The sequence below is a fragment of the Armigeres subalbatus genome, chromosome 3, assembly GCF_024139115.2.
Source record: "Armigeres subalbatus isolate Guangzhou_Male chromosome 3, GZ_Asu_2, whole genome shotgun sequence".
Taxonomy (NCBI): Eukaryota; Metazoa; Arthropoda; class Insecta; order Diptera; family Culicidae; genus Armigeres; species Armigeres subalbatus.
In genome coordinates this window covers 330,024,568-330,050,141 of record NC_085141.1, presented here as the reverse complement: position 1 = coordinate 330,050,141, position 25,574 = coordinate 330,024,568, and the positions used below count along the sequence as shown (strand labels likewise).

The following is a 25,574-nucleotide window of genomic DNA, read 5'->3' as shown; positions in this document are numbered from 1 at the left end:
GGAGTAAACTTTTAATCTAGAGACTGTCAACGGTCACATAAAAAAAGCTTTAAAGCTTGATAGTGAAAGTTGTTGTCGACTGTAACTGCCTCGGAGTATTGTTTTGTTTATCGGCTATGCAATCTGATTACCAGCTAAAATTCTATATTAATTCTGATCCGAAGTTTCGGTACTTTTATTGATCCTATTTCAATGGATTAAAATGGTTCAGCGTTTCATTGTCATAAGTGTTTAGAATATTGCTCGAAAATCACTATAAATTTTCAATATTGGATTTTGTGATTTTTTCCCTGACCTCAATCGAAATTCCCTGACATTCCAGGTCCAAATTGAAATTCCCTGACTTTCCCTGACTTTCCCTGACTTTCCAGGTTTTTCCAGGTAGTCGACACCCTGTACCAACTTCCTACGGGTTTGAACTGACAGTACAGAGGCGAACCTCCGGAAAGTTCGCAGCGTGCTAAAAACTTTTGCCGTTATGTCATTAATTTGTCGGTTCCATTTCAGGTTGCGGTCCATTTTGAGGCCTAGGTTCACCACGCAGTCCTTCAGTTCAATAAGCTCTCCGCAAAAGGTAATGTTCGTTGTCGGTGTTACTGAGCCTTCCTTGCAGAAAACGATCGCCTGCGTTTTTTTAGGGTTCGGAAAAAGGAGGTTTCTCCTCGCCCATTGTTCAATTTTGCCTAAATCGATGTTGATGGTTGTGATGAGTTGATCCACCTCCCGAATGGCACCAGATATGTAGATCTGCAGATCGTCGGCATATAGTTGGTAGCTACATCTCAACCCGAGAGGAAGGCTGTTGATATAGAGACTAAATAACAAGGCGCTCAAGCAAGAACCTTGAGGGGTACCGTCAACTACTGGTCGCTGGGAGGATGTTACGTTTCCTATTCTCACTGCCTGTGTGCGTTGATCGAGAAACGATGACAGAAGATAACAAGCACTGTCGGAAAAAGAAAATTCTTCACGCAGCTTTCGATGGTCGACACAATTGAAGGCTAATGAAAAGTCAACTAGGGCCATAACTGTGCACTGGTCGTTGTCAAGGTTGTCGTATATGTCGTGCGTTACTTTCGCCAGAGCTGTTGTTGTGCTGTGGTCTTTCCTGTATCCTGATTGGTTCGATGTAAGTAGTTTATTGGCGTCCACGTGTCCAACAATTTGTTCGAGAAGGATCTTCTCTAGTATTTTGGAGATGGCTGGGAGAACACTAATTGGGCGGTAATCCTTAGGTTCAGCTGGATTGCTTGTTTTCGGAATTAGTTATTAGCGCCTTCTTCCAAATCGTTGGGAACGATCGTGAATCGATTACGGCGTTATACAGATGTACCAGTACAGGTAATACGAATGGGGTCAGCATTTTAATGAACGATATCGGAATCTGGTCAGAGCCTGCAGCGTTTGTTTGGATTTCCATGATTTTGTGGGAAACTTCATTGGCTGTCGTACGTCGAAAAGAAAAGCGCGCTTCACCGCGATCGGTAGCGGTACGGTGCCTGGGTTCTTCTGCAACTTCATTGTTGTTCACCAGCAGTCGATGTCCTTCACAGAAAAAGTGAAAAAGGAAATACAGGGTGGACTCCCTGGCCAACGAAGGGGAGAAATCTGCAACAATTGGCGATGTTCGCCTCCTCTACGATATCGCACGACGCCTGAGTAGAGCAAGGATGAATCCGAGGATGCCGATGAAAGACGCAACAAGTCTGTTACTCGATCCAGAGCATGAAATATTCACTTTCATGAAGCACATTCACTCCGACTTTTGACATTCGTGTTTTGATTATTCAAAACATAGAATGACTTACTCAGTTTACTTCTTCATAAAGTCATTCAAGGTAACTGCGTTAGCCTTGATTATATTGACATTTGGCGCTAAAAATGCCCCTCAATTGAATGTCGGGATTAGATCTATGCGTTACGATTATTTAATAATTTGTGATATTCAAATAAATACTCACTGACCCATATTCATTCTGAAATTTGACGGTGCAGAGCCGAATATGAATATGTTTAGCAGTGAAGTGACAAAGAAGCCCGATGGGCTTCATTAAAAATAATCGAATATTTGAAGCTCCGACTCGATCAGCTGAAACGTTGGTTCGACCCAATATGGTACATCATATTGGGTTCGAGCATTTCGAACAACTTCTTCAAGTTTCGACGCCCGCCAACCATCAAGATCTCGGCATGAGTCGCCAAGGGTGCGACGCATTTCGTCAACTCCGAAGCTCCATCATTGCAGGAGATTGAAGCAGTCATCCGAAGCATGAAATCCAACAAAGCTCCCGGGGTCGATCGCATTTCAGCAGAGATGCTCAAAGCTGACCCATTCTGTCTGCACATGTCTGGAAATCTGGCTGTGTGCGACAATTGGCGAGGCATCATGTTACTGTGCGTTGCTCTCAAAGTTCTGTGCAAAGTTATTCTAAATCGGGTACAGGAGAAAATAGGTTCGACTCTCGGCAGCAGGCAGGATTCCGCCCAGGAAGATCATGTGAGGATCATATTGTCACGCTCCGAATCATTCTGGAGCAACGAATTGCAAGAGTCCCTCTACTAGTATTTATTGACTATGAAAAAGCATTCGATTGTCTGAACCACGAAAATCTGTGGGGCGCCTAAGGAAATTCCGGATAAAATCAGCGGCGCGGTACGAAGCTTTTACGTGCAGAGTCCTGCATAACGGAGTAGTCGCTGGAGTAAGGCAAGGATGTATTCTCACTCACTCACCAAGATTATGGAGCGTGCGATTGACCGTGCACCAAACCGTGGGCTGCTCTGGCAGTCTATTACTATGGATCATTTAAACCACTTCGATTTGGCTGATGATATTCCTAGCACAACGGCGCTCTGATATGCGGAGTAAGCTGAACGACCTGGTCGAACACTCCTCAACGGCGGGTCTCATCATCAACGTCAACAAGACCAAATCAAATAGTTGGATGTAAACACAAGCAACCGCTCCGACTTTCCGGTAGCCGGGTAAGCAGTGGAGAAGGTCGAAAACTTTCAATATCTTGGCAGCCAGTTAGCGTCTGACGGTGGAACCAACATTGACATAGGAGCACGGATCAAGAAGACTAGGGCTGCTTTTGCGAGTTTACGAAATGTATGAAGATCCAATCAAAAGATATTTTAGTTACTAGATTGTCGCTTCGGTTCCCTTTGTTCTGCTGTCCGGAACATATTGGGTATCAAGATGTCAAATCGTATGAATTTTCCTTCTTTGACATTTAGCTCCCCTATACTCGCCAGCAAAAGATGTTCCGGACAGCGACGGCAGCGACAATCTTTATCTGGTAACTAAAATATCTTTTATCCAATCAGATAAATCAGCGCACCAGATTTCGAATATTCAACTCAAACGAAAATCTGTGTTGTTATACGCCAGTGAGACGTGGTGTGTATCAGCAGAGATAACGGAGAAACTGCAAATATTTATCAACCTAAGCCTACGTTTTATAATTCGGGCCTGGTGGCCTCTCAATTGAATTTCGAATGCTGAGCTCCATCGACGATGCCATCAAAAAACCGATATCGACAGAAATTCGATGCCTCACATTACGAAAGAGCGGAGCGCTGCAGGCAAGCGCTGAACTGGATTCCAGCAGGACATCGCAGCAGAGGCAGAACCAGGGGCTCGTGGCGGCGTAGCCTCAACAAGGAAATAAAGGAAGTCGACAGGAATCTGACCTGAGCCCAGGTCAAGGCTAAAGCGAGCAGCCGCCCAGGATAGAGATATTTTACGTTGGCCCTATGTACCCCTAGGGGTGGTCAGGATACATGAGTGAGTGAGTGAAAGGAAATTCATGAGCAATCGAAGACAGATCGAAAACAGTTTGTAAGAGAATATCCACGAAACAGTGACTACAGCAGCACACTAAGGCCAACGAAATAGTTGTTGTATGATGAGTGCCAGCGAGTGGTGGACAACAGAGAAAGACACTGTGTAGTAGAGGCAGTATATAAACATATCCACCACAGAAAAAAGGCAGCACAAAGATGGTTTAACATGGATGGATCGGAACAGTATGCGAAGGTTTTAAGTGACTGTCAATGGCGCACGGCACAAGATTGCGCATGTGCAATGACCAAGATGGAAACTCACTGACAGACAAAACTATTAATTCATCCAGGTGGAAGGAAAACTTCGAGGATTTTTGAACAATCGTCAGGCCATCAATGGGCTGACATACGCTAAACATACAGCTTTGGCATTACATCATTGTCAGTTCCATTATTGTTTGCTTTCGAATTTACTTTGCACCGAATATTGATTGGTAACCAAAACCATGGGCACGCCCACAAAATTAAATACAACAAATATTTGAAGGATTTGTATAAAATCCGCTTAATATTATGAATGACTTTGTTCGGATACAATGACAAGCACAACACGAGCAGAATGTTTCTATAACGAAATAAAATATATTAAATTTTACAATCAATCGATCCTTTCCGCGTTCAATGGCTCGCCCTATGGCATAATTCGAAACATTGCCATAATGTACAATTTTATTTTACTTATCTACAGATTAACTTTCCATTCCATACAGTTTCATTATCTAATCGGTAACGATCTGATTTGTCAGAATATTACATTTTCTCATCTTAATCGCGCCTAACTGTTTGTTTCATTTACTCTGGACTTTTGACTGCTTGATACTACATGTCTTAAATCTATTGTTTCAATTAATTTAATTAAAAAGGACCAACCCTCAACTACCATTTCCGTCTAGTATGTATTTGCTTAATTTCATTTCAATGTGCCAAGTGAAAGCATGTTTTCGAAAGCAGAAACGATCAATCGATAAATTGTTAGATTCATTCCTTTTCTTGAACTGAGTTACATTAGTTTAGTTAACTATGCCTTTTCGCGGTCGGTTAGTGTCTTTTTCATCTCTCTCGCTCGTTTCTGCTTGTATTCATTAGGTATTAGAGTAAACCTGTTTGGATAATGTCGTGTGTTGATTTGCGATATTGGAATGATGAACTAATTTTCCGTTTGGAGAAAATCTATTATTACAACTTCCTTTTTTTCGTCGCCGCTACTTCCCAACAACCAAATCATTTAGTTGGAATGCGATTGAGTCCGAACGGGTTTCGCAGCCGGAAAAAGGGTGCTGTTCAAATATCTCTTTCCCTTACTCGTCGTTAAGTGTGTTTTTGTAGCTCTCAAGCAGAAAATAAAATAGAAAAGGTGAAAAGCTATCATCCCGGCCATCTGGGAATTCCCGAGAGTTGATCAAATACTTTGTTGCTGCTATTAGCGTTCGAGATATGCCCGTGGAGCAACGAAACACTAAACTACTTACAATTACTATCCTTGGTTGTGAAAGATTTTCACGAAGAACAAAAAAGGTGCTATACTTACTGGACGGCTATCCAGCGTCCGATGGGAGTTGCAAAGTGAACATTGAGACGATAAGTTCCAAGCGGTGCCTTCGAACCTCCCCCCTAGGGGGGCTTGGTTCAACCTTTCACGGAAATGTTCTGCACAAACTGTTCGGCTTGAGCCTTGACATGGTCCGATGCATGCTTGGCGGCTTCCTTGATTTTCTGGGCCTTGGTTAAGTGTTGAGTATGGACAGCGGCCAACGTTGATGGGTGGGCGGGAAACATGTGCTGCAAGACGTGGTTGAAGCCGTTTACCGTTTTGATGCAGTTCTTTTTGAACCGATCCAACCCAAAGGCTCGAATGGCGGTAGCGAAACCATACACCGACGAGTCGATCCACGCTGACCGTGTTGCGATGGTTTTGGCGGGGTTGTCTGGTGACGATCGGTAGGTAACTTTTTCGACGACACTCTGGAAAACAAAATTATAGAAGAATTTGTTTAAAAAGAGATAATTGAAATGTCAATATTCTGTCTATTGCTCGCATGAAAAGGGTTAATAAATCAATATTTCTTGCAATTCAGTGATGGTGTTTGTTTTTTTTTTTCATGCAGATTCCCATATCCCCATATCCCCTACCTAAACACAAATGCCTAAAATTTTGCTATTAGAGATACAGTGAGTCCAAAAAGTATTCGTCTAGCTGTGCATTTTCTAGAAAATGTCAAAAATAGAATCTAGTAAGCTCAAAAAAATAAAACTATCGATTACATTGTGTAGCAAAATAATCAATTCATCTTTATTGTTAAAAATCAAACAGAAAAATAAAACAATAACAAAAACAAAGGTAACAAAACATAACAATTCATTGAATACGGGATCAAAAAGTATTCGTCTAGTCAGGTTTATCGCGCTTTTGAAACAAAAACAGGAGTTGTAGAATGGAATTCAATATTTCGTTGGATTCCCCTGTGTATCTATGACGGGCTCTAGTTCTTGTGACATGGAACTGACCAAATTAGCCGTAACAGGGGACGGAATATTCTTCCATTCTTCTTTCAACACTAATTTCAATTCGTTGTTGTTGGAAATATGACTTTCACGAATTTCACGAAAAGTTTGTCGTCCAGAACCTTCAAATGGAGTTAAATTGATTCATATCTTGGCTCTGAAGAGGCGTTTTGAGTTGATTGGGGTATTATAGAGTAGCTACAGCTTAGTACTTTGGGCTGTGTGCTCGAGGTAATTATCACCCCGTAAGATATATGTTCCCTGTAAGCCTAATTTCTCAGCAATGGAGTTAAAATTTTCTTTCAAAATGCGGATGAACATTTTGTGATACATAATTCCTTCAATAATGTAAAATTTTCCCACACCTGTTGCGCTCAAGCACCTCAGAGACCATGACGGAGCCCCCACCATGCTTTACTGCTCAAAAGAGATTCTGCGGCTGTATCTCAATATTCCTTTTCCGCCATACCATACATGGGCCATTTGATCCAAATATGCTGTACTTGCTTGGCTCACTTGAGTTTTCTTCCGTGATACTCGCCCATTATACCCATACTTTTCACAAGTATTTCTGTTCGTATTGGTTCATATCTGAGCACTTCTTCTCTCCAACTCACTTGCCTATATGGGTGAACTCGTTTTTAAGGATTTTTTTATTCTCCGCACAATAAATCGCTCATCGTTATCAGTTTAGCATCGCTGATGAGCACCTTGTTTTTTGTTTTGATAGATTTTTGTTGCGCTGATGCGACCAATCTCCAATTAAATGGTTGAATTTTTGCTACCCTTGGTCTACCCACATTTCATGCAAAGTCATAAGTCAATTTGCACTAATTATGCAGGCGTAGAATAAGTTTTTTTTCATTGGGACTCATCTTTTTACTTTTCCCACCCATGGTGTTTCTGTTTTCCGCGCCAAGTTCAAACAAACAAACAAAAACATTATCTGATCTGTCATTGAGTATTGACAAAATGTTGCTAGACATCACTAGAGTGTGCTAGTGTAATTACATGCGAATAAAACTATTATATTCGTATTTCGCTCGATTATTTTCTGAATAGACGAATACTTTTTGAGCAAGCGAAATTGACGAAATTTAGGTCTACTCTACATACAAGAAAAAATAATTGAAATTTCTATTTGTTTTTGAATAATAATCATGTGTTGATAAGTTTTCTACCAAATTTAGAAGAAAGTTTTTTGATTTCACTTCTATCACGCCTAAGATTTACATCTTATTAAAAAAATTGCAGCTAGACGAATACTTTTTGGACCCACTGTATATATATAATAGCTATTGGCACTTTGATGTTGCATGAAGAAGAAGAAGCAGAAAAATGAGGGAAAGCAGACGAAGAAGTTTTTAAAACGCTTCTCAAAAATTCTAGAAGCAATTTAACCCTTATGCTACCGACACCCGGGTACCTTTTTCGTTTTCAAGTGATTTTTTAAAGGTTGTAAATATCGCAGGAAATTGAAACTCCGTGACATCTTCAAATTCGACAAATTTTAGGTTTGGTCTGAAAGGTCTTCTGTATAGTTTTATCCCGTAACGTACCGACAGGGTACTCGTGTACCCACGTTTTTGGTTTGACCATAATAATTTCGTCAGTTTTCAACCGATTTGGACGATTTCGTTTGCTATGCATTCAGAAATTCGTCTGCTATCCCATCCATGCCACATAGAACCGATTAGGATTAACTGGTTACTGAAATTCCGGATTTGCAAGACCATGTTTCAAAAATGGATAAGTTGATGCTATATCAACCAAATCTCGAACAACAATTGATGTCGGCCGAAAAGCCAACAATGGTGAACCGAGAAAATTAAGGATCTAGTTTTCTATGACTAATTTAATTTCAATTAATTGCATATTATTCGGCAATTCGGCCGTACGAAAACCATTTTTTTGTTGAATATCTTGGCTGTGCATATGCACAGCCAAGACATTTAACAAAAAAATAATTTAATTTTTAAATTTTAGTACACATATTACGTAAGCACTTATGGGGGGAGGGGGGATCGGTCAATATCTAACGCTCCATATAAGTAAAAATTAATTTGTATGAAAAAAATCTTACATGGGGGGAGGGTCGCTCGAAAATCCCAGCAAAAATGCTTACGTAATAAGTGTACGACCCCCAAGTAGAAACTCTTTCAATAGCCAAAAACATATTAATGCTATACAAAAATGGTTATATTATAACAACTAATTTAGATTAATTGAAAAACTGTTCGAAATCTACAACATTTTAGCTAAAACAAAAATCGCGGCGCTTACTCGTATTACCGGTAGGACGTATGACTTCACACCGTATTAGGATCACCTGATCATTCGGACCAAAAATCCCGGAATAGATTCCCGAGGGCTCTACAGTGGCCACACATTCATTTAGAAGAAACCCTGGCAATATGGGTATCAAAATTCTTGGAATTGTTCCGGAATTGTTGAGACCTGGGACGGGACTTGCAAAGAGGAAACAAAATGTAACTTCATCTGCTGCCAGTCAACTACTGTCACGAATTAGGGACTCGCCGACATTTCTCACCAACACGAACGCACGGTTCGTGGTTGCAAAAATCCCATTTGATTTTGCCGTGACAGCCCGCATAATCCTAAACCATATTCGGAGCATTACTCAGATCGTTTGTGATGATACTTAACAATATTCTTGCAATTCAGATTATTGTACATTGAAATGATAAGCTATCCGTATCACAAACAATGTTAACAGTAAGTTGTGTTGTATTTGCCAAAACTATTATTTGGGTAATGGGCGGTTAAGTATAATTACCATATAAAAAATGAATTTTTCCAGTACATATTTTTCGGAGTACATTATGTCTTGCAGGTGTTGTATAATCCTTGTTCCAAGCAAACAACTATATGGGTAACAATGTACGTACAGTATGACCATGAATAAATAATTTGCATAGTACTGTAACCTTTACTGTTAGTGTGGACGGGGCATTAATGGATTTTTCATCGAAATAAAAACATGCCTTTATATGAACTTTTGTTTTTATTCAATCATTTTTATTTTAAATTTTATTGGATATTAAATTGCGATAAAACTATTGCATGTCTTCTATTCTACCAGTTGAAGGCCGAGATAACTGGTTTTCTTGAATTTTATCTGAAACAACAACATGGTACGTATACATTGATTATATTAAAAGTGGAGGGTTTAATGGTTTAATGGTTTAATGAGAAATACGTACCTGACAGCCCATTGGCAAACATTAGGAAATTGCTGCGTATCTATCATCTGGCTATAGAAATTGGATCTGCAAATGTTCAGCACAGGTATTAACATTGAACTATTTATCGATTGAATTATAATAATTTATGAACTCACCTAATCACTTTATCACTCAGGCTCAATAATAAACCCAAATAAATTTAGGTAAAAAATCACTCGCGTAACACGACAGTTTAGAAGAAGTCCAACATGGTTGCCGCTCGGATCTGCACATTCTTTTTTTGTGACACACACACATTATTAACTAACTGGAACGAATATCATAGTTTTATCATAGGAAGATATATAATTGCGATGTGTGCGTGACATCCCGATGAATCCATGTTTCCAATGAATGATACATAATTATTAAAAAGTACGGGTCCATGTCATGACTTTTTCCGTTATAGTTCTCATTTAATTTTGTACAATTTTTTGACAAAGTAATACTGATTTTCAAGTATATGAAATTATAATGTAATGCTTTATTGTATGTTAATCGCACGTGGTATCGTGAATTTGAAATTGCTTATAGTGAAAATTGAGGCAAGTTATAAAGTCAAAATATAAATCGGTGATTACATGAATTGTAACAATATTACTTAATTCATATGAATCATATCAATTTCACAGTATACGGTTTTCCATTATGCGGGAGCTGCTCGTGGTTGCAAACAAACCGAGTAAAAGTGTAAGTGAAACGTGCGTGTACGTACACGATCGCTGAAAGCCTAATTCAAGACAAAATTTTCAAAACGACTTATCTGCTTTTGTAAACAAAGATTCAAACGATGATTTGACGAATCTGATAGCTCTCCCACGCAAACCAACACCATGAACAGGTAGCGGAATCCTTCACCTACTTATTGATGGTATTGGTTTGCGAGGGAGAGCTATCAGATTCGTCAAATCGTCGTTTGAATCTTTGTTTACAAAAGCAGATAAGTCGTTTTGAAAATTTTGTCTTGAATTATCAGTTCGATGTGCTTTACTACAGGTGTGGGCCAAACCCTAAAGCAGTATTTGTTCAACGAACTTTCGCTCTTTCGAGAAAGAAACTCTCAGCTGGGCATACTCAGTACATTTTTCACAACAGACGTGACGTTTTATTCCGCCCGCCCACTGTGGGTGGCAATGTTTTGGTTATTTTTTCGACTAATACAGACGTAGGGGACGTTGGCCCACACCTTTACTGAAGCACATCGTTATCAGTTGCAGCCAGCAGCTTTTTTGTGAAAGTATTGGTATCCCAAATAAAATATTCCACATGATTGCCGCATGACTTATGTTCATTTCAAGCAAAATTTTTCATAACGACGTATGTAACAAAAGTAAACAAAACGGGGTTTTTAATTCAACGTGACAATCACACGCGGCTTTATATAATACGCATCGATTTTACTGATTTCAGATCTTAAAATTCTTTAATTCGATCTTTTTGCGAATCGGCGTATGTATCATACATTCTATTTTTGAAGTCTCACTGTTACATACGTCGCTTTAACATATGGGAACTGAGAGCGACCTATGTAACAAAAAAAGCAAAACAAAACAAAACTGCAGTTGCGTCAATCGTGCAACTATGGAAAACCGACCAATGTACACCGACGTACGTGTAGCATACCGGTGTATGTATAATTTTATCGTTTTTCACAGTGAATTTGAATGAACTGAGCTTTGCTGTGAAGCACGCTTATTACGTGTCATGTAATGATGCATGCCAGCGGAAAAAAGTATTGAAAAAAGATTTAGTTTTAAAACAGTTTTAGAAAAAGTTTTGCCAACTTTCTGCAAAGGATTTCTCGAATCCTCATAATTGTTACATACGTCGTTATGAAAAATTATGCTTGATTTGTTCAATTTAACGACTCCATAAAACATCCCGCACCGACTTTTCCCCCGACTTAGTTGGTTTTCGTCGGTTGGATCGGCCTACTTTGCATCCGACTAATCGGTTGTTTGTTGCACAGACGCTTAGGGGAGCTTTACAGGGCGGTTTAGCGATTAATCGATACATTAAATCGGCCAACGTAATCAATAGATTTGAATCAACTCAGTTGGTGGGTTAATCGGCTAACGTAGTCTAGGGCAAATAGCAATCAAGCCGACTAAATCGACTGATGAAAATAAAAAAATCGCATGATTAATCTACTGATGACATTAAATAATAAATATAGTCGACGAAATCGGTTGATGATAAGCTAGTGAATTGCTGGATTAGTAACTGTATTCTAATGAACAGTAGACGATTCCCGATGAAATCGGTTGTTTTTGGTCTACTAAAACAAGTTATTAATCGGATATTTAAAACCGAAAGCAAGCATAACCCGACGAAATAGGGTGATTTATTTTTATTTAATTGATCGATATTATCTGATTTAGTAATTGATAAACTTATTATGAATAAAGTTTTATTTATTATTTATTCAGACTAAGACCGAAGTGGCCTGTGCAGTTTATAGGAGTCTTCTCCATTCGGCTCGGTCCATGGCTAAACGTGGCCAACCACACAGTATACGGAGGATCCGCAAGTCATCTTCCACCTGATCCATCTACCTTGCCCGCTGCACACCTCGCCTTCTTGGGCCCGCTGGATCGTTGTCGAGAACCATTTTCACCGGGTTACTGTCCGACATTCTGGCTACGTGCTCGGTCCACCGCAGTCTTCCGATTTTCGCAGTGCGAACGATAGATGGTTTTTCCAACAGCTGCTGAAACTCGTTGTTCATTCGCCTCCTCCACGTATCGTCCGCCATCTGCACCCCACCATAGATGTTACGCAGCACTTTCCGTTCGAGAACTCCAAATGAATATAGGTATATATATATTATATCACTATGAAATAGATTATAAAAAAATAAACTTGAGAGCGCCGGTGGTTAAGTGGTACTGTAGAGACTTCCTCAGGCCCCAGCAAACCTGGATTCCAGACGGCGCCGTTGACATTAGTTAAGATGAGAAATGTTTGGGCACATCTTCCTTCGGATAGCAAGAAAAGCCGTAGGTCCCGGCCCATGTGTTGATGGGTACGGGTACGATATGTGGGGTCCAGGCGTGAGAGCCATCTTCCAAGAGTTGATGACTGTCATTCGTGAGGAAATCGGCTAACGGAAAATGAAAGCAACTAAAAACAGTTGGTTTAAAAATACTTCAAAACGCGTTGAAAAGTTTAGTTCACTTTTTAGGCACTTATCCTTGCAACAGATTGCATTTGAAGAGGAAGCCTGTTCTATTTTTATGAGAAAGCTATGAGAAAGGCACCATTACCGCTAGGTGGGTGGTAAGAATTGAACTTAAAAGAAAGTATATAGATACAAAAATGGTCACCTTCATCCCATTCCCATCAGACAGATTCCTGGCTGAAGATGATGAAAGTTGGAAATTGTTCGATTCAACCTCAATAATCTGCCTTTTTCGTGTTTGTTGAAATAAAAAATGTATGTTGGCCAACGCTTCAAAGTTCATAATCTGATCCGTTTATTTCACTATGGGAAACAGTGGGATAGAATTTCTCTTGAATGCAAGCAAGCAAATGCGAATAAATCAGTTAAAGATAAACGCCCAAACATGTAGTGAAGAACTGGCTTATTACAAATTTTACACTAAAGGAATATAAAAGAATTATTTGATCATAGGCTTTTAGGGCCAATATTCAACTCTCAACTGGTGTTTACCCCCGCCTACACCTGGTTTAGTGACTAAGCGGGGGTGAAGAAATTGACCCTTAGTCAATAATCCGGTCCGACCAATTTTCAATGGAAAACAAGAGTTTCCGTCGAAATTTGTTTCGAGTTAAAGATAAGTGCCAAAAAATGGGCGATACTTTTTGGGCACACACATACTTGCCATCGTTCTGTTGTTAAATGCGTAACTTACGTGATACATATTTTCTTTTCAACTAATTATTATATTAAGAAAATTATTTTGAGCTTTTTAGTGGAATGTCTTCACTTGTCCTAAGACGAGTTTATACCATCCCATTGAATTCCACCACTTAATTGTATCTTGACAGATACGTATTTCGACCTCAACAGTAAGGCCGTCTTCAGTGTCTCGTACTTGACTCGACTTGAAGAAAATGATCGCAGCTTACACTATTTATACTATGCGTAGGTATAATAATTTATCTAGGTACTTATCTAGTTACATTTCGTACGGTGCTTACTTCTACTCGCTTGTTGCGCTTAATGCTTAGGTATAAACTTGAAGAGCCAGGAGCTACCATTTCCTTGATCTTTATTCAACAACCGCGTTTGTATCTTTATTCAACAACCGCGTTTGTATCTGTCGGTAGATTTCCTGGCAATATGTGAATCAACATGCTTGTAATTGTTTTGGAAGCATGTTTTCCAAGTAGTTGAGACCGTATGGTGGATGACAACCGGAACGGTCATCTTGGAACAGGCTTCCGTGGGGCCTAAAGTGGCCGCAAACTCATCTAGAGACCCTGACATCAAAACTCTTGGCATTGTTTCGGAAACATGTTTTTCCAAGAAGGTGGGACCGACACTCAGCAAACTGAACTATCGAAATTTATAACTGGCGCCTTATGCTACGTTTAGACAAGGCAAGTGAATTGAGCAAGTCGCTTGAATCGAACGCGAATTGAACGTGTAAACACCTTAATTCAATTCACTTGAACGAAAAGAAAGTTGAACATGTTCAACTTTTGGCCAGTCAATTGAATTCAACTGAGTTGTTCAATTCACTTGCCCTGTCAAAACGTAGCATTATGAATAACAACAGTCTAAGACGAATTAATGTCTTTATTTATGTGTTTTTGATTTATAATATTAAGTTCAACACCAATGAGGAAAGGAATCAGGATTCCTTTCGCGAGCCAAGAAAGGATCAGATCGCATGTCAATGGTTGGGGTTGAACGATAGATAGGTTTTTTTTTTCATTGCCCGACCATCAGTTGCGTCAAGTTTTGTACCATGCTTAATGACTCCCACTATTGCAGGCATCTCATTCAAACCATTCAGTATTCGTCCTTTGTTTTATTATGTATTCCAATAACTTTTTATAGGCTAGTTTTTTTTCAGTTCCATGCGTTTTTGTTCCATTACCTGTGCTTCAAAATTCCTCGCTGTTCTTATATCCATTGAGAGTTTATTCGTGATTACTTAGTTGCAACAAACTGTCTGACTGAACTTGAGCCATGAGACTCCAAAAGACTCCTACGATGGATAGAACATACGGCGTTGTGATGCTCACTACAGATGGCTAATCGCTAAATCCTGGCAAGTCCCTCCTTCGTTTGGGAGATTACTCACTTACGAACTAGTTTGCACATGTGAGAGCAGATTCTAACTATTTCCGCTTACTAAGATTCACTCCGATATAGATTCATTAACTCTTACGTACTCAGTTAATCCTGGGCCAATTGCTAAAAGGCGCATTGAAGTTTAGTACCCTCAGGTCTACTTCAATTCTAGAGTGCTTTGAAAATAGATCGTATGTGCAAAAGAGAGTTTCTCTTTAGATCTATTCTCTTTTGATTATTACGAAACTAGCATTAGCATTAGCATTGAGTAATTCGCACAAATTCGTAGGGGGTACAAGCCAAGACTATTGTATGAGAGAGTAGCACCACTTTCATCCGTTACCACAGATATTGATTTGGGACTAATCACTATATCTCTAAGATGGAAGCAATGCACTCTTCCCCAATAGTCGAGATCTGTCCTGGCCACGTCCTTGCGAATGCTGAGGAAGAGGAAGGATGGTTAGTTGGACACCTACTTAAGAAAGATGCAGAGAACTCTACGACCTCTCATAGATGCCACGGGATGTTTTGGGATTGTGTGGAAGGTTATAACAGTAGGAATCGTTTTGGTAGAACGTGAATCACAGACAGAACTAAGATAGAAATACAAAGTAGGAAAGGGACGAGCCTGGAATTGAACCCACGACCTCCTGCTTATAAGGCATAAGCGGTACCCACTAGACCACCGAGCTCGTCTCTCTTTTGATTATTACGAAACTATACAAAAATTTACTTCGAATTTCTTGGCAGATATCCAAAGACAAAAGCTTTGTCTATCATGCTGAAGTGAAAATGTGGCAAAACATGTAAAACTAGCCGATATATTAGCGAAAGAGATCAAAGAGAATCTCTCGTTTGCACATACGACCTATTCTCAAAGCAATCTAGAATTGCAAAACACTATCGTGTACGCGACCTACCATGAAGCCTACGGTCTCTTTTGGTACCTCTAGTGCATATTATCTTCGCTTGATACTCTTCCGGAAAATGAACAACGTGTCGAGTCTGCCGTGTTATATAAGCTTAACAATTCCCATCCATTATCACATACGTAGTGGTTATGACATCATTTTTCAAATCGTAAACATTATCCAAGTTTTCAAAAATTCGTAGGTCTTAGAACCGTTCCTGTCCGCCTCTGGTATCATTTCGCCTGAGTGCTTTTACATCAGATTCGTCAAGCTTTGTTCGGGCCCTCTGCAGAGCTATGTCGCTTGCTTTTGAAGAAATTGGTCTTATTATTTCCTAACTGGCGGATTGATGGAAGTACAAAATCCAATGACTGATCAATAAATAGCCTGACGGATTATTGATGCGTCCATGCCCTTGTAAAACGATGGTAGAGATTAGAAAAAAAAACTTTATATCGTACTAAAAAGTATAATTCAAATATAATCTATACAACATCGATTAGAATGGAGGGTTTCCCGGAAACATTAAAAATTGAATTTCTTTCGGGCATAGTTCAACACTGCATATATATTTTCTGTGGCTTGTGATATGGTTGAAGCGTTAACTATGCAGTTTTGAGTATTACATAAATTAGCGAATGTACTCTTATTTTCTTTTCTATCGACAAATATGACAAATAGATTAGAAGCAAAAATATTGAAATTTCGCATTTATAAAACGTGTTTTGAAGTAAGAAACTATATTTTTGTTTGTCGCGGATTTGTTTCTACAGTCACGGATTTCAATTTGCCAGTCGCGGATTTCGCGGATTGGAATTCGACTAGTTTGTAACAGCCCTGAATATATCCCAAATTATTAAACAAACTACATCAACTTTGTTAATTTAAGTAACGATGCTATAGATGTAAACTCATTAGTCTTCCACCTGGATGTAATTTTTTCAAACTGTAATAACTTTTAATTGTAAATAAACTACAAATAAACTGAATTTTAAACCACAAAAAGAACGTTGCGCCTATTTGAAAAAAGTTCCTAGATCTTATATGCGAAATAGATAATGCTGGTTGCCATCCCTCTAGCAGCAGCAAAGGTCACAAGTCGCAGCCATTATCGTTGGTAGCGGAATGAAACTTTCTCTCCCGATCTGCGCGTTTGCATCGACAATATTTACATCGTGTGTTGGTCACTCCCCGTAGGCCTTATCAAGGCCCTCATAGAACGCATCCTTCTCATCATCACGCTTATCGTTCGTTGGGGCAACACGCAAATGTTATCGCTTATCGGCTTTCACCGGAAAACATGCTTCATCTGTTTCGCGATTGCCGCTATAGTAGATGTGGCACTGAGTTAGCGATGGGATCCACAGCTCGAAATTAATCCTGGAATATTTCCTGGATTGCTGCCACGCTCACGCCGAGTTTCTACAGCTCACGAGCTGAGAGCCCAACACGTGCGGGTTCATTCGAAGTTCTCACGTTCCTTGATCCGAATTTCCAATCGTTATCTTTCGTGTAGCGTGTAGCGGCTGGTCATCGATAATGGTTTATAAAAATATCCGCCAAGTGTCAAGATATTCATAGGACCACAGATGTTCGTATGTACCAGGTCCAAGACCTCCGTCGAATGCCGTTTCGGTTTCCATGAGAAAGGCTTCCATGCAATTTTCCTTTCAGCATCGAAGGTTTTATATTTCTTAATAGATACGTTCTTTGCCAAGCGTTGGTCAAAGCTTAACAGCAAAAATAAATCGTTGGGGGGTAAATACTTCATCCAGCCTATGCTATGGTGGATTGATGCAACTACGCTAAATATTATCCAGGTGAAGCAGAACAAGCTGATCAAGATGGTACGCAACCCGGACCACTGGTATCTGACCGTTGATCTACACAATTTGGTTGGTGTAGACACCATCGACGCAAGCATCGGACAGACATCGAGAACATTCAAGACTTTCTGTACGATGCTAGCAAATTCGTTCATCGAACATCTCCTCCGTTAATATATGCGAATTGAGCGTTACACACTCAGTTTTTATTTCTGCAGCTCGGCAAAAATCCGCACAGCCGTGCGCCAGCAAAATAAATAACTGATATTCCGGCAAACATAGCGTTTGTTAGCTGATTTTCGGCAAACTATTTGCTGATTATCAACAATTTTGACAGAAATCTCGGCAAAAAACATGTTTGCTGGGGCACGGCTGTGCGATTCTCGGTAAAAGTTCAATATTTTGCTGAGATACCGGTAAAAAAAAATTAAGTTTGTAGGAATATCTGAAACATATTTTTTCCTAATCTGTGACTATTACTATACTTAGGTACCCCTCTTAAAACTTATGCAAATCTTCAAATAGAAAATGTACCTATTTAGACGATTATTGATTCGTATTCTGATTTTAGGATGCAATGCTAGCAAAAAAGCTCATTTGCATAGTAAATAACATATTCCAGCAAAATTATTGGATGATATTTAATCGGATAAAAGAATTGCTTCACAGCAGATTGAAAAATGGTATTTCACAATTTTGCAATCTTCTCGTCTGATTATTTCTAATTTCAGAAACAGTAATCAGGCGCGAATCTTTCGATACACACATAAAAACAATCCATATCATCTGTGGTGCTCTTTCTTCAATCATCGTGCAGGTGTCAATCACCCGGCAAATAACACCCGTTATCTCTTTCGTATCACCCACACCCACTTACCATGATCTTGTTGAAGCCGATGTTTCTCGTGTAGGTGACCAGGACTCGTTCCTTCGGATCGACAACCGATTCCTCAAGAATGTTAACGGAATTGGCCTTGAAGAACCGCTCGCCCCATTTCGGGACCCGATTCGTTTTTGTCAACAGGCGCTTGCTGTGGAGCTTTCCATTCTTGATTTCCCGACTGACGGTATCCTCCGAGAGTACGTGCATGCTGTAACGTGCGGAGTCAAAAGCAGTGGAATTGATTAGATACAGCTTGTCGTTGGTGGTAGATGTTGAATTGGTACTCGTTGAACACATAGACGCTATTGCATGTAGGAACAACCTTGACCAATAATGAGCTTATTCTGCGAGTAGAGTGACGTGGGACAAGTCGAATGAGGTTGGTTTATCAAATGCTATCACTTGATTTACATGGCACCTCAATAATCGAAGCCAAAGCGTTCCACATCACTTTACTCATAACAATATATTGATCTTCTAAAATTGCTCGAATTTTCCACCCCCTGCGAATACGGGGTGCACAATAATTGTATTTGTACAAACTGCGATATTCGTATCACGTCTACACTCAAAAATTATGTAATTTCGGTCGGTCTACTTATAGGTTAACCTAAATAATTACACCATGCATTCTTTTGTCGTCACAGTCGTCCATATTACTAGTTACTAACTAGCACCGACCTAAGTGTCCCACATCACCACACTAACATTCTCTAAAACCGACCTTTGGTCGGCGGTTTCTTACCTGAACGGGTTCGGATACCGGTTCCAGAAGCACTGTGTCACCTGCTCCCAGGAATAGTTGTACGTCGTCGTGTTTTCGTAGTACTTGGCCATTCTTCAAATACGGAGAAATACAGCAACTAAGATTTTTCTCGCCGAAATTGTAGACCGTCTTTTTCTTTCGTTGCCTCTTGCACTGATTATGCGCGCAGCACCCAAAATTTTGATTTCACTTTTCTTTTTGACGTTTTCTCATTGAAGGCTCCTCGTCGCAGTGCCACTTCGCTGCCTACTGACTGTCGTAGATTTTTATTGGATTTTCTTTTGCAATCTTTTAGCTGTGTGAGGAAGCACCATGTAATGATGGGATATTCATAGAGGTTGCTAAGCCCGGTGTGAAAATTACGGAAAAACAGGTAACCATTTTATTATCATTGGGGTTCTTCCGCAGAACTCGATGAAAACAACAACAAACAAACTTCAACTCAGTCATCCCACCTGGTGAAATTCATCAAATTTGAAGCCCTATGACTGGAAATGCAGGTTCGTGAGCAATTGCACCATCTGGGTTAACTGTTCTGACGGCTATTTGTTATTATTTTCATCGAGTTTGGAATCAGCTGGGCCAGCCGATGTGAGCTGTCAGCAATCTCAATAGAAGCAGACATTGACGAAATGCTGAATAAAACTTACCTGCCGATTTGCTAGAACCTATATACAAGCACGTTACACTTACAATTGAACAACACACAGGTGCAAAACAATGTTATCAGTGGATTTCACAATTTTGATAGCACTTTTTGGCTGGTCACGGCTTTTAAACCGCTGATTATTTTGATCAAAAATTACGGAATGATGGCGTACGCCAAAACAAAAACATGGCGTTCCTCCGGCTGACAGTTTTTGCCCCAGTGTGAAAAAGATAACGAGAGTTGGAGCTTTTCTCCAAGCTTTTCTCTGAAGCTTTGATAGTGAGCCAAGTTAGCCAACATGAATTCAAAATAGCCATTCCCATCTGGATGGAGGCGCGTGGTTGATGATAAAGATCATGCGCACCGCTCGTTTCCATTGCATTATTTTCCTTCAGATTCTTTCAATAGCAAAATTTAGGAGGTACGCCACGACTATTTATTAATCGTGTGGCACTGCTCAAACAGCATCTACACGGTTAGATGTCATTAAAAAGTTATGATGTTAGATGTTAGATGATGATGTTAGAAAGTCATCTAACCGTGTATACTGTGGACTCAAGTATTCACTAAATGGTGTAGGTTTTTTGCCTTTCTCGTACAACTAAGTTGTACCGAAAGGCTATCATTTTACTCCAAATTCGAACTTTTGATAGAAGTCCCGGAGACCCATAGTGTTATATACCATTCGACTCAGCTCTATGAGCTGAACAAATGTCTGTCTGTCCGTGTGTGCGTGTGTGTGTGTATGTGTGTGCGTGTGTGTGCACAAAATGCCATAAAAAACATTAGCCAAATTTTCACATAGAAACTCTTAACCGATTTTCTTGCAACAAGTTGCATCCGACAGTGACTAAAACGCTGTTGATCACTATTGAATTTCATAATAATTGCAAATTGCAAAAAATAGATAATATTAAAATAGTGATGAGACATAGTCACATAGAACAATAATGTGTTATGAAAAATGCTTTGCATCTATGAATATTTTATCCGTGACTTCCCATTAAGAGTTTCATCGCACTATAAAGATGCTCGTGTTGCTCGCATTTAGGCGTAAGTATGCTCTTCGTTCAGTTTCATAGTACTATGAAATTGTCCGAAAGTCAAAATTCGAACATAGGAAATTCGAGAAACTTTTGGCAGCGCCATCTGTCGTCTACTAGTGTAAATATTCTATCATAACATTAGACGGTGTAACTATTTTGCCTTTCTTGTACATCATCGAGGTGTAAGCGTAAAGGCTACATTTATTACCTTTTTGCGCGAGAAAGGCGGCATCACCTTTAGGTGGATTAATCTGGGTTTTTTTTTAAATTATCGTTTATTTGGTAGGCTCATTTGCCGTTAAGCGTTACGGAGCCGGAATCATTTTTTAATACAGTTTTTCATGATTCTTATACTCTAATGTTAGTTTTGGGGAACCGAAAGACTTGCGGTTTGGTCGAGGTTAGGGAATACAATTATACAAAGGAAGGGAATTTAGGATTCTTAATTAATTATAATGCTGATGGTCAAACAGTTGAAATCCTTGGCAATGATTCACATCTGTAATGAGACAAACATTTTTTGGGAGACAGCAACGAGAGGAAGACATACGAATGGGGTTTAACAGTAGTCAACAAGAGGAAGACATTCTTAAGGGATAACATTAATTTATTAGGAGCTGAATTGTGTATTTTTGGATTTATTGACCGAATCGCATCATCCGAAACCTATATAAAAGTTCATTTAATCATCATACAATGTTCTGTGAAATTATTCTGTAGCATACCAACTGCCGTTTTTGCAATTCTGAGGTCAATCGAGCAATCAGAACCAATTTCCAGATCGAATGAGTGACGGAGGTGTATTTTCCTATACATTTTGGCTGAAATCCCCATACAAACTTCAAATCAAATGCGCCAGCTTATGCAACAAGCGATTGAGCTGAAATTTTCAGAGATTGATTTTCTCACCCAAAGACACAATTCTGGGGGGTGCCCCATGGAATTAGACAACTTTTCGTTTCCTGGGCCAGTCTAATGCGCACAGAATAGACCGTATATGACGCATTGATCAATTGGTACCGAGGCCTATCGCTCAGCTCGTTGACTATCAGTTCCGAGACCAAACGCTCGATTCGATGCTGCCGATGTGCTTCCTCCAAATGTCGCCATCAGAATGACTGTCTTCCCGAACTGGGCCTCTTTAATAATCGACAATGACGCAACGAACGAACACTGAGAAGAAGAATAACGAGAGAAAACCTGCTAGGGGAAAGGGGGTGGTGTATGCGTGCGAAATGGTTTAAAATGTTTAGAGCGTGCAAAGCGTGGGTAACGTTTCGGTAATTCGTATGTTATGGCTAAGTAATGACACTTTTAGAATAGTTTAATTTATATTTATTTACAATCATTTGATCTCTTTACTACAGCGTGCTGTAGATATTCCGGAAGGTGGCAGCATGGAAGACCAATGGACCACCATCAAGAATGCCTTCATCGCCACCAGCGAGAACAATCTGGGCGAACTGCGCACTCAGAGAAAACAATGGATCACCGATGAGACCTGGAGAAAGATAGAGGAGTGAAGAGAAGCCAAAGCCGCGATAGAGTGATCAAAAAACAGAGGAGCCAAAGTCTTAGGCCATCAACGATACACGGCTCTTGAGATTGAAGTAAAACGCTCATGTCGACGGGACAAGCGAGCGTGGACAGATTCTCTAGCCGACGAAGGAGAGAGAGCCGCCGCAACCGAGGACATTCGCCTCCTCTACGATATCTCAAGACGCTTAAGCAGGGCGAAGATGAATGCAACGATGCCTATGAAAGACGCGAATGACCAGTTATTGACCGACCCAACTGACCAGCTGAAACGCTGGTTCGAGCACTTCGAACAACTTTTTCAAGTGCCAGCCAGGCCACCACCACCTCGACATGATCTGCCTAGGATCCGACGAATAACACGCGTCAATACCGAAGCTCCATCACTGCTAGAGATTCAAACAGCCATCAAAAGCATGACATCGAATAAAGCCCCAGGGGTCGATCGCATATCAGACCCCATGACATCCGCTCAACTACTGTTCGCGCTGAAACCCCCTTGTTGCGAAGCATCCATCAGTATTATTCCCCAGTCTGCCGGCCATGCAAGCAACGCCCTTTTATTCGAGCCGAGCATTATGATGACGACGACGATGACGAGGCGGAGCTTAGGTGCCAACCGTGTCGGTGCCAACGCAACAAATCTGATTATAAAAGTGGCGCACGCCACGAGTGTTTTGTCAGTATTAGTTTGTAATTCAAAGTGTAAACATAATAAAAATAGTATAAGAGGAAGAAAAGTGGCTCGCCGGCCATCGAGTAGTTGCTTCAACGGACTTGTGGAACCCAAAACGCCCTTTTCAGGGCAAGAGAGTTAATTCGCCTTCCACAAGTTCCCGAGAAGAACATTCACCCACCCCGACGGCTTTCTCCTTAAGCGACACCTTTTTCTTCCCTGACGTGTCAGGACGTGTTTGTTTTGTCGCGAGAGAGCAGAGAAGCAATTCCGTTCATCGTTTGGCGACAGGATCGGCCCCGACATTGGTCCAATCGAACCGGATTGAACACCGACGCGAGCTTGGAGAGGAGGCTAAAGGGAAACTAGCAAGTGCCAATTAGTGCAAGTGTAAAGCAATTCGAAGTTAGAAACATTCAAAGTTTGTGTTGTGTGATAGTGAAAAATAGTGATGCCGGTTGATCGCACACCGAAAAAGTTCGCCATGGATCCAGAGCAGCTGCAGTTGTTGATCCATCAGCGTGGACAAATTAAAGGGAAGTGACAAAGATAGCCAATGTCCTTGAAAAGGCTGAAGATGATCCATCGCTTATCAATGCAACGCTTCTGAAAGTGTACGGTCAAAAGTTGAAGCGTCATTACACCGAGTACGTCGAAGCCCACCGCGAAGTGATTGCCGTGATTCTGATGGCACAAATTGAGGAGCAAAACTACAAGCTTGACGAGTTTGATGTTTTGCATACGGAAGCGCTAGATAACCTGGAGCGCTTGAAAGAGTATTTTGCCAAACCAACACCGACGGTTAGCGCAAATGGAGGAGCTTAAGTTATTATGCAACATTCGACATATTCGATGGCCGTATAGAGAACTGGCCCAAGTTCAAGGCCATGTTCGAGAACTGTGTTCGGAAAAGCGGAGATTCCGATACCGTCAAGCTTCATTACCTTGACAAAGATTTGGTGAGTGACGCAGCAGGTCTCATCGATGCCAAGATGATTCAAGACAACAACTTCAGTCAAGTTTGGAAGCAATTGAGGAACCAGTTCAAGAACCAGCGAGTTATAGTCGACAATCATCCAGCTGAAATCGATGACGAAAGGCAATTACAAAGACCTGTTGGAGCTGACGTAATCCTGCGAGCGTCATGTACCTGCACTTGAGTACCAAGGCCTGATAGTGGACAAGCTTTCCAAGATCATTATCACGAAGTTGCTGATCTCTCGTTTGGACGATCATACGTTGCAGCTGTGGGAGCGGAAGCAGAAACATGGTGAGTTACCTAACTATGAGGATACGATGCTGGTTCTAAAAGGTGAGTGCCAAATTCTTGAACGCTTCCAAAAATCAAAAAGTTCATACTGTCACGTCCTCCAATTCCAATATTCATTGCAAGGTTTGTGATAAGAGCCACCGTCATTTTGAGTGTCCCTCTTTTGTCAAAATGTCTGTCCCAGAACGCATAACCAAAGTGAAACAGATGAGAATTTGCTTCAACTGTCTCCGACCTGGCCACTGTGTCAAGGATTGTTCCTCCAAGCGGAATTATTCGAAATGTCACAAACGCCACCATTTTTATTTTATTTTTATTTTCTTCTAATGTTGTAGCCGAATCTTGTCCAGTGTCCAACATTCTTCCGTCAACGAGTTCCAATTCATCTTGTTCCTGTAATCATTCGCAAACCGCGAAGATCGTGATGCTGTTGACTGCTATTGTGAACCTTGAAAGTGCTGATGGTCAGTTGATTCCATGCCGTGCAATGCTAGATAGTGGCTCACAAGTTTGTTTCGTATCAGAGCTTATCGGCCCTTATAGGGCCCTCCTTAGCCGTGCGGTAAGATGCGCGGCTACAAAGCAAGACCATGCTGAGGGTGGCTGGGTTCGATTCCTGGTGCCGGTCTAGACAATTTTCGGATTGGAAATTGTCTTGACTTCCTTGGGCATAAAAGTGTCATCGTGTTAGCCTCATGATATACGAATGCAGAAATGGTAACTTGGCTTAGAAACCTCGCAGTTAATAACTGTGGAAGTGCTAATTGAACACTAAGCTGCGAGGCGGCAATGTCCCAGTGGGGGATGTAATGCCAATGAAGAAGAAGAAGATCAGAGCTTATCGCCAATCGTTTGATGATTTCCCGCGAGCCGACAAACGTACCGATCACCGGGATAGGTGGAGCAAGAGTATATGCGAAGGAGAAACTGCGTGTTACGGTTCAGTCCAGATGTTCCGATTTTACTATCGACTTGGAATGCCTTGTGGTTCCGAAGATAACCGGTATCATCCCATCCATTAAAATTGACGTTTCTTCTTGGCTGATTCCTGCTGGCGTTCAATTGGCAGACCCTACCTTCCACGTGCCTGATAAAGTCGACATGCTAATTGGTGCCTCAACGTTTTTCAATATGTTGAAATCTGGT

At 40.6% G+C, this 25,574-nt stretch overlaps 1 protein-coding gene and 1 long non-coding RNA gene across 3 annotated transcripts; both read right to left on the bottom strand.

Moving 5' to 3' along the window:
* Positions 1–4,411: 4,411 nt before the first annotated feature.
* LOC134225635 (protein preli-like) lies at positions 4,412–20,103 on the bottom strand. 2 transcript variants are annotated; one of them, XM_062705874.1, is made up of 4 exons: positions 19,902–20,103; positions 19,231–19,592; positions 18,480–18,693; positions 4,412–5,811 (listed from the first exon to the last, which is right to left on the bottom strand). In XM_062705874.1, the coding sequence occupies exons 2-4, from the start codon at positions 19,320–19,322 to the stop codon at positions 5,476–5,478; spliced, it is 642 nt and encodes a 213-aa protein (XP_062561858.1). In that variant the 5' UTR covers positions 19,323–19,592; positions 19,902–20,103; the 3' UTR covers positions 4,412–5,475. The 2 variants fall into 2 exon arrangements, with proteins under 2 accessions (XP_062561858.1, XP_062561857.1); XM_062705873.1 differs by having other exon boundaries at positions 19,231–19,546.
* LOC134221222 (uncharacterized) lies at positions 9,186–9,839 on the bottom strand. Its single transcript, XR_009982267.1, has 3 exons — positions 9,713–9,839; positions 9,576–9,641; positions 9,186–9,490 (listed from the first exon to the last, which is right to left on the bottom strand). It is a non-coding gene; the product is annotated as an uncharacterized LOC134221222 (long non-coding RNA).
* Positions 20,104–25,574: the final 5,471 nt, after the last annotated feature.